General features: G+C 38.6%; 1 protein-coding gene across 2 annotated transcripts in view; it reads right to left on the bottom strand.

Moving 5' to 3' along the window:
* Window positions 1–9215, bottom strand: part of rock1 (Rho-associated, coiled-coil containing protein kinase 1) — a 128618-nt gene that overhangs the window by 41702 nt on the left and 77701 nt on the right. For both annotated transcript variants that reach the window (XM_049482840.1, XM_049482839.1), the window contains exons 15-23: window positions 9122–9213; window positions 7369–7615; window positions 6309–6415; window positions 5203–5353; window positions 2544–2704; window positions 2202–2386; window positions 839–908; window positions 129–232; window positions 1–29 (exon numbers count right to left, since the gene is read on the bottom strand). The exon at window positions 1–29 is cut by the window's left edge and continues 137 nt beyond it. In XM_049482840.1, coding sequence (XP_049338797.1) covers window positions 1–29; window positions 129–232; window positions 839–908; window positions 2202–2386; window positions 2544–2704; window positions 5203–5353; window positions 6309–6415; window positions 7369–7615; window positions 9122–9213 — 1146 coding nt within the window. The remainder of the gene's footprint in view (window positions 30–128; window positions 233–838; window positions 909–2201; window positions 2387–2543; window positions 2705–5202; window positions 5354–6308; window positions 6416–7368; window positions 7616–9121; window positions 9214–9215) is intronic.

Below are 9215 nucleotides of genomic sequence, written 5' to 3'. Positions count from 1 at the left end.
TCAGATCCAGCTGCGCCATCAGAGAATCCCTGAACACACACACACACACAAAAAAACATTTTTATTCATTTATACTCATCATATTCAGTAATGCAGCATATTACTGAACAGGTGAGCGGACTCATCACCTTTCTGCGTGCATCTCCTGCACTTTTTTCTGTGCGTCCTGCACCAGCCGGTTCCTCTCCTCCAGCTCCTCCTTCAGTTCCTTCACCTGAGTTTTATACAGCGTCTGCAGCACAAACACACACACAGATACACATATAATGTTTATATTTTACATTCTTCAAAATATATCGGCATTTTCTCAGTCAGTTTTATGAGGTAGAGTCACCTGGGATTCAGGCTTTCAGTTAACAGCTGTGCTGAACTCATCAAGAGTTAATTACTTGAATTTCTTGTCTCTTAATAAAGTGTTTGAGAGCATCAGTTAAAGTAAAGTAGTGAAGAGGTAGAGTTACAGGTGTACAGTGAATAGTGAATATTTCAGTAATGTTCTAATTTAGTCATTATGTTCATTTTCTAAGGTTAGTCAATCCAAAAAGTATCCTCAAGTGCAGTTGCTGCAAAGACCATCGAAAACATTATAATGATGGAACTGGCACTCATTAGGACCACCCCAGGGAAAGAAAAGCAAGATACAACATCAGGATATGATATTTCTATCATATTATATTGCATATAAAATGTGTAAAGTGTTTTGTAATATAGCCTTTTTTTAATTTATTTTTTTTATTGCATATTGTGATATTATTTTTAGATCAGTATCGCCCCACCCCCTCTTACAGGTGATGATGTGTGTATTACAGGTGTAGAACAGGTTACTGAATGAACTTACAGAGAAATACTGCTCCGCCTCCAGCTGATCCTGCAGCTCCCTCATCTGACCTTCATTCCCTCTGTACTGCCTGATGATAATTTAACACATGCTTTTACACTACATAGTAAAACAAACAATTTCAATTGTTACACAGCATTATTACAGGTGTTTAATTAATAAAGGTGTTTAATTATTAAAGGTGTTTATTAATAAAGGTGTTTATTAACTACAGGTGTTTACAGGATTCAATGAGACTTTATTGTCATTTGCATCACATGTGGTAAACGAGGTGGAACGAAATTTTAAAGGTGTAAAGGGAAATAGGTTTTGATTGTGAAACACAACTCCTGAAGTGGTTTTGTATCTGTTTTGAATGCGTCTCAGACCATCTGCTAACCTGGTTTTGTGTCTGGTTTACATGTGTCTCAGACCACCTCTTGAAGTGGTCATAAATCTGTTTTAGGTGCATCTCAGAAGTGTTCTAAATAGCCTTCTAGTGTTCTAAAAAGTCTAAGTCTAAGTCTAAGTCTAAGTCTTCTTTCTAGGGGTGGCACGAGATCTCGCGAGATTAAAACGAGACGATATTTCTCATCAAGCTTAAACCTGTCTTGCGGGGAAAAAAAAAAAAAAAGGTTAGTGGACTTTTTAAGCGGGATCTGGCAACACAGCAGGAGTGCAACTACGTACTGTTTGTGGTGTATGCAATCACCACAACGGAGGGGGTGGAGGAGATACGTTCTGTCATTACTAGCCCACCGCGCTCCGCAAAACCAGCAAGCTGATTGGCTGTTTCTCCTGTTTTAAATTACAAGAGATTTAGGGGGAAAAAAACACGAACCATAGGCTTAATATGACTGGTTGTGGTTTGCACTTATTGTTTGCACTATATAAGAGAAAAGGTTTTATTTTTATTTTTTATTCTTATTTCTATTTCTTATAGAATCAATGTGTGAGAGAAACCAGTCTGTTAAGTTTGTGTTTTATGATTTTGTCAAATAAAACTCTAGTTTTCAAGCCACTTTTTATTTTTGACATTTTCTTTAAAATTTTATTTTTAAATCTCGTCTCGTCTCGTTCTCGTGAACCCAGTATCGTGTCTCGTCTCGTCTCGTGATATTAGTGTCTCGTCACACCCCTACTTCTTTCTATTTAAAATGATGGGTCTGGTTTAGCAATGTCTAGTAACTAGTTTCAATTATTAGTGTTAATGCTATTAGTGTACTCCTGCAAGCATGTATACAGAAGTTTGAGACGATACGGTGGGGCTTTGCTAGGGAACATGGAACTCTCTTCTTTTCTGATATTTAAAGTAAAGCTGAGTTTGATGAGAGAGACAGAGAGAGAGAGAGAAATAGAGGTATATAAAGGTGTAGGTTTGTACTTGGTGAGCTGTGCGAGCTGGAACTCCAGTGATCGCTTGTTCTCCAGGGTGGTGTTGATTTCCTGCTTCAGCTGCTTCTCAGAACCCCTCAGTCTCTCCACCTCGCCGGTCCGGGTCTTCAGATCCGTCTGAGCCACGGCTCGTTTACTGCACTCCTGATCCAGCTGCACCCGCAGAACCTTCACCTGCACACACACACACACAGAAAAGACCCTTTAATACAGACTGTCCTGAAGAAGAAAGTCGTCACTGGTGTACTATATTACAGATGTCGAAATAAAATGTGGAAATTAAAGCTGAAATGTTGATATTTCGTCTAGTGTGTGTTTTGTGTGTATGTACCTCGTCCTCCAGCCTCTCCTTCTGCTTCATCAGCTGCTCCATCTTCTGCACCGACTGCTTCAGATCAAACTCCAGCATGGAGCACTGCTTCTCCACCTCCACCACCCGGCTCTCCGCCCGCAGCCTCAGCACGCTTTCCTCAGACACCTTTTGCTCCACCGCTAAACATACAGAGAGAAGGAGAGATATTTATAACATTTACTCTTTTATAATATTATTAATATTCCCTAGCATATCATATTATTACTATACAGTCATATGAAAAGTTTGGGCACCCCTATAAATCAATCATTTTTAGTTCTAAATGTTTGGGTGTTTGGAACAGCCATTTCAGTTTGATATATCTAATAACTGATGGACACAGTAATATTTCAGGATTGAAATGAGGTTTATTGTTCTAACAGAAAATGTGTAATATGCATTAAACCAAAATTTGACCGGTGCAAAAGTATGGGCACCCTTATCATTTTATTGATTTGAATACTCCTAACTACTTTTTACTGACTTACTGAAGCACAAAATTGGTTTGGTAACCTCATTGAGCTTTGAACTTCATAGCCAGGTGTATCCAATCATGAGAAAAGGTATTTAAGGTGGCCAATTGCAAGTTGTTCTCCTATTTGAATCTCCTCTGAAGAGTGACATCATGGGCTCATCAAAACAACTCTCAAATGATCTAAAAACAAAGATTGTTCAACATAGTTGTTCAGGGGAAGGATACAAAAAGTTGTCTCAGAGATTTAACCTGTCAGTTTCCACTGTGAGGAACATAGTAAGGAAATGGAAGAGCACAGGGACAGTTCTTGTTCAGCCCAGAAGTGGCAGGCCAAGAAAAATATCAGAAAGGCAGAGAAGAAGAATGGTGAGAACAGTCAAGGACAATCCACAGACCACCTCCAAAGAGCTGCAGCATCATCTTGCTGCAGATGACGTCACTGTGCATCGGTCAACAATACAGCGCACTTTACACAAGGAGAAGCTGTATGGGAGAGTGATGCAAAAGAAGCCATTTCTGCAAGCACGCCACAAACAGTCGCATGAGGTATGCAAAAGCGCAAAAGCACACCTCAGGCGACTCTGTTTGTGGCGTGCTTGCAGTTGCAGCTTGCAGTTATTAGATATATCAAACTGAAATGTCTGTTGCAAACACCCAAATATTTAGAACTAAAAATGATTAAGATTAATAGGGGTGCCCAAACTTTTTCATATGACTGTAAGATCAGCTACCAACTTACAGTCAAAATTACAGTCTATAATAAAGATACATCATCATGTCAGTATGTAAAGTTGGGCCAAATCCCATTTCTCTTTTGTACCCTACCCTTTATTTTGGAGGAAAGGGTAAAATCCTCCCATTAAAAATTGGGACAATCCTTCAAGAACTTAATACAGATATATATAGTTATAGCAGTGGCGCAGTCGATAAAGTTCAGCAACCTAACTGCTGCTTCTTAACTAGTTAATCTTAGGGCGTATTTTATCGTACATCTTTAGAAAAGGGGGGCAAGCGGTGCTGCACCGATTTATTATTTATATTGTCCATTCCTTAATTCCTATGCAAAGGGGAGCTGAAATTAACTTTTGTTAAATTTTATTTTATTTTTTGGTTCCACCTTAAAAGCTGCAGCCTCTACTGTATGTTCCACCATTTAAGGTGGAAGGAGAAAGTTAGCTAGCTTCCAAGCTATCTACTGAGATGAACTAGTAGCAATTTTTTTAATGCTTGTTATGAAGAAAATGGCCATAAAACATTGAAACTACACTACATTAAACTATTGTAATATATTGCTAATCATCACTTTTAACTTTTAAAAACTTACATTTGTGGATCTCTTTGGTTTTTCTTGTTAAAAGTGATGATTAGCTTTATATTACTATAGTTTAACTTAATGTGTAGTTTCAATGTTTAATGGACAAATTCTTTATAACAAGCATAAAAAAGACTGCTAGTAGGAGAATTAATCTGAGCCATGAAAACACAAATATTGGCTATAGTACAACCTTACGTAATGTCCTGAAGAAGAAAGTCGTCACTGGTGTACTAAGCAACAGATGTCGAAATACAATGTGGAATGAAAAGCTGACATTTTGTCTAGTGTGTGTGTAACTCGTCCTCCAGCCTCTCCTTCTGCTTCATCAGATGCTAAATCTACATCTAGTATTTGTCTCAGTAGCTACTTAGCTAACTTTCCCATTCCACCTTAAACGGTGCAACAGACCACAGATGCTGCAGCATTTAAAGTGGAGCAGAAAAACAAAAATAAAACAGAACCTAATTAAACCTAATTTCACCTAAACATCACAGAGGAATTAAAGAATGGACAGTAATAAAAAAAATCTTCCCCCTTTCTGAAGAAACAAAAAGATATAAAAAATACAGTCTTAAGTTAACTAGTTAACCAGCAGCAGCAGCAGCGGTTAAGTTACTGAACTTCAGAGCTCTTGATTACGTATCGGGAGCTTGTTGAAGGCTTTCCCAATTCATTCATTCTCCATACCCTTCTAACTCGAAAAAAAAAAAGTAGTAGGGGTAAGAGGGTGAAATGCGATTGAGCCTATAACTATCTATTTTAATCATTAACAGTAGCTAAAGACCCTCCTTTATTCTCATTATAGCCATTTTATGTCCCGTATCACCAGAACCCCCCCGCAGTCGTACCGTGCATGGCGGCGGACTTGGCCTCCTCGATGGACTCGTATTTGTCGGTCAGCTGTGCTCGGCTGACCCGGTGCTCCGTGATCTCCTGATCCAGACGCTGCTGCAGAATCTTCAGCTTATAGTTCAGATCAATCTCCAGACTGTTCTTCTCCTGAACACACAGTAAAACAAATACAAATCACAATTAAATCACAATAAAATCCTCAAAATCACAATAAAAATCACACAAATCCTCCAAATCACAATAAAATCACAATAACATCCTCCAAATCACAATTAAATCACAATAACATCCTCCAAATCACAATAAAATCACAAAATCCTCCATATCACAATAAAAATCACAAAAATTCTCCATATCACAATAAAAATCACAAAAATTCTCCATATCACAATAAAATCACAAAAATTCTCCATATCACAATAAAAATCACAAAAATTCTCCATATCACAATAAAATCACAAAAATCCTCCAAATCACAATAATAATCACAAAATCCTCCATATCACAATAAAAATCACTAAAATACTCCAAATCACAATTAAACCACAATAAAATCCTCCAAATCACAATTAAACCACAATAAAATCCTCCAAATCACAATTAAATCACAATAACATCCTCCAAATCACAATAAAATCACAAAATCCTCCATATCACAATAAAAATCACAAAAATTCTCCATATCACAATAAAATCACAAAAATTCTCCATATCACAATAAAAATCACAAAAATTCTCCATATCACAATAAAATCACAAAAATCCTCCAAATCACAATAATAATCACAAAATCCTCCATATCACAATAAAAATCACTAAAATACTCCAAATCACAATTAAACCACAATAAAATCCTCCAAATCACAATTAAACCACAATAAAATCCTCCAAATCACAATTAAATCACAATAACATCCTCCAAATCACAATAAAATCACAAAATCCTCCATATCACAATAATAATCACAAAAATTCTCCATATCACAAAAATCCTCCATATCACAATAAAAATCATAATCCTCCATATCACAATAATAATCACAAAAATCCTCCATATCACAATTAAAGCCCTGATTAGAGTAAAGGGCGAAAACTTGCTGACCTTCTCCAGACTGTTACTCCTCTCCTGGGCCTGCTTCCTCTCCGCCTCCACTTTAGATAAACTCAGCCTCAGGTTCTTATTGTCCTCCTGCAGACCCATCATACGAGCTGAAACACACACAGCACAATATATACAGTTAATATATACAGTAAAATGAATTTCTGACGTAAAGGTAAACAAGTCACACTCTCTAGATTCCCAATAGCACTTTCTAATACACAAGTACAGTTCAAATAATGAATTTAACAGATTGTGAGTAATAAATAGTGTGTATATTACCTGTAAAGTGTGTATATAACTGTGTAGAGTGTGTATGTAACGCTCTAGAGTGTGTATATAACCCTCTAGAGTGTGTATATAACTGTGTGTATAGGCAGTGTATACCCCGTAGTTGGCGTATCTCCTTGGAGCCCTGGCTGCAGGTGTATATAACCCTGTAGAGTGTGTATATAACTATGTAGTGTGTGTATATAACTGTGTAGAGTGTGTATATAACCCTGTAGAGTGTGTATATAACCCTGTAGAGTATGTATATAACCCTGTAGAGTGAGTATATAACTGTGTAGAGAGTATATAAACGTGTGTATAGGCAGTGTATACCCTGTAGTTGGCGTATCTCCTCAGAGCCCAGGCTGCAGGTGTATATAACCCTGTAGAGTGAGTATATAACCGTGTGTATAGGCATTGCGTACCCTGTAGTTGGCGTATCTCCTCTGAGCCCTGGCTGCAGGTGTATATAACCCTGTAGAGTGTGTATATAAATGTGTATATAATCAGTGTATACCCTGTAGTTGGCGTATCTCCTCGGAGCCCTGGCTGCAGGTGTATATAACCCTGTAGAGTGTGTATATAAATGTGTATATAATCAGTGTATACCCTGTAGTTGGCGTATCTCCTCGGAGCCCTGGCTGCAGGTGTATATAACCTTGTATAGTGTGTATATAACCACGTGTAAAGGCAGTGTATACCCTGTAGTTGGTGTATCTCCTCTGAGCCCTGGCTGCAGTTCTATATAACCCTGTAGAGTGAGTATATAACAGTGTATATAAGCAGTGTATACCCTGTAGTTGGCGTATCTCCTCGGAGCCCTGGCTGCAGGTTCGGCGCTCGGTATCCAGCGTGTTCTGGAGCTGGAGCAGTTCTCTCTCCAGCTGCTGTCGGGCGCTGTCGGACGCCCGGACTTTCTCCTGCAGCTCTCCGTTCAGCCCCTCCAGCTGACTCATGGCCTTCCCCATCTCCGTCTGACTCTTCCTCAGACGCGCCGCCGTGTCCGACTCCGCCCGCAGCAGGTCATTCGCCTCCTCCAACTGAACAACACAACCACCAGTTACAGAGCAAACAGGTGAGATCCTCCCACTGGATAATAATAATAATGACTGCATGGTTGATTAATACGTTTCAGCTGCAACTAGTTTTAATTTAACCCTAACTGATGCAGGGAGTAGCTTCTCATTTGTTAAACAACCATGTGGAAAGACTCATCCTCTGGTCATTAAAAAGATTTTTCTGATTCAGAACAGTCAAATTATTGGCATCATGCATCAATAATGCAAAGAAAACTTCTAAGATGATTGTAGCGGAAACTAAACTACCATATTTTTCGCATCATAAGGCTCTATAAATATTTTCTGGTCTATTTTCATACATAAGGGGCACCGGATTATAAGGTGCATTAAAAGAGACACTAAAAGGAACTTGAAGTCAAACAAACGCTGGATGTTATTCTCCTGAATAATGTTTATTTGGGTGAGTAAAGCTCTTCTGTTTATTTACGGTAAACTTAGATTCCCGAATTTCTCCAACACTAAGGCTGGAGCATTAGCATTAGTGGCTAGCCACTAGCAATATTAGCTAGCAGTTTGTCCCATGTAGATTGTTTTAATGCGGTAAACACGCAGGCCACTATCTAATGTACTCACCTCTTAATGATGAAAGAGTTAGCGCGGTTAGCAGCTAATTAGCTAATGCTAGTCGGGGTTAGTAGCAGGATACAGGCCGATAATACTCCCCTCTGAATGGCAAAAGAAGGAGAACTAAACTGGAACTCCTGTATAACTCTGTACTTCAGTGGAATATCTTTACTGCTTCTTAATACCTGACTGATAGAATTCATACATAATGAGAACTGATCATTTTTGGGAAAATTTAAGGATTTTAAACGTGTCTTACAGTGCGAAAAATATGGTAAACTAAAATCAGGTTAAGAACTGTCCAACGCATTATAAACACGTGGACAGAAGGACAGTGGGGGAACAAAATCTTGAACGATGGTGAAATCATCAAATGGTAGTAAAACAGCACTAGAACTCAGGGATATGTTGTTTAATAGTGAAAGTAAGAGCTTTACCACTCACTCACACACTGCAGTGAAGAGAACTGAAGGAATTAAAGGGACTAAATAGCTGTGTAGCTTTAAGAAAAGCTCTTATCTATGAGAAAAACCATCAAAACTGTTTCAGTTTACTAGAGATCCTACAGATTGGACTCTGGATCAACGGAAGGAAGTCATGTGAAGGTCTGAAGGAGCATCCGGATAAGAAGAGAGGCAGCTGAAGTGATTACCCATCATGCCTAGTGCTCCTGTAAAAGCCTGTGGGGGCTATAGCTTTTAACTATAGATTTATGGAGCTTAGATTGTAAAAGAGTGCAGGGTTGACCTGAACCCCTACAAATCTCCCATCATCATCATCACCATCATTATCAATACAAGATATTGGGGATAAAAATAATGTCTTGCTTGTTTCAGGAAAATACTATTCTATATTTGACTCCTTTATAATAAAAGTTAAAGTGTGAGTGTGTGGAGAACTTGCCTGGTGCTGCAGCTGGGCGATCTTATCACTTGAGGCCTGAGTGTTCTGGCTGATCTTCCTCAGGTTCTCCAGCTGTTCCTTTAGAGAGGAGACT

The sequence above is a fragment of the Astyanax mexicanus genome, chromosome 8 (assembly GCF_023375975.1).
Source record: "Astyanax mexicanus isolate ESR-SI-001 chromosome 8, AstMex3_surface, whole genome shotgun sequence".
In the NCBI taxonomy this organism is placed as follows: Eukaryota; Metazoa; Chordata; class Actinopteri; order Characiformes; family Acestrorhamphidae; genus Astyanax; species Astyanax mexicanus.
Note: the sequence above shows the minus strand (reverse complement) of the source record. Positions and strands in the feature narration are given on the sequence as shown.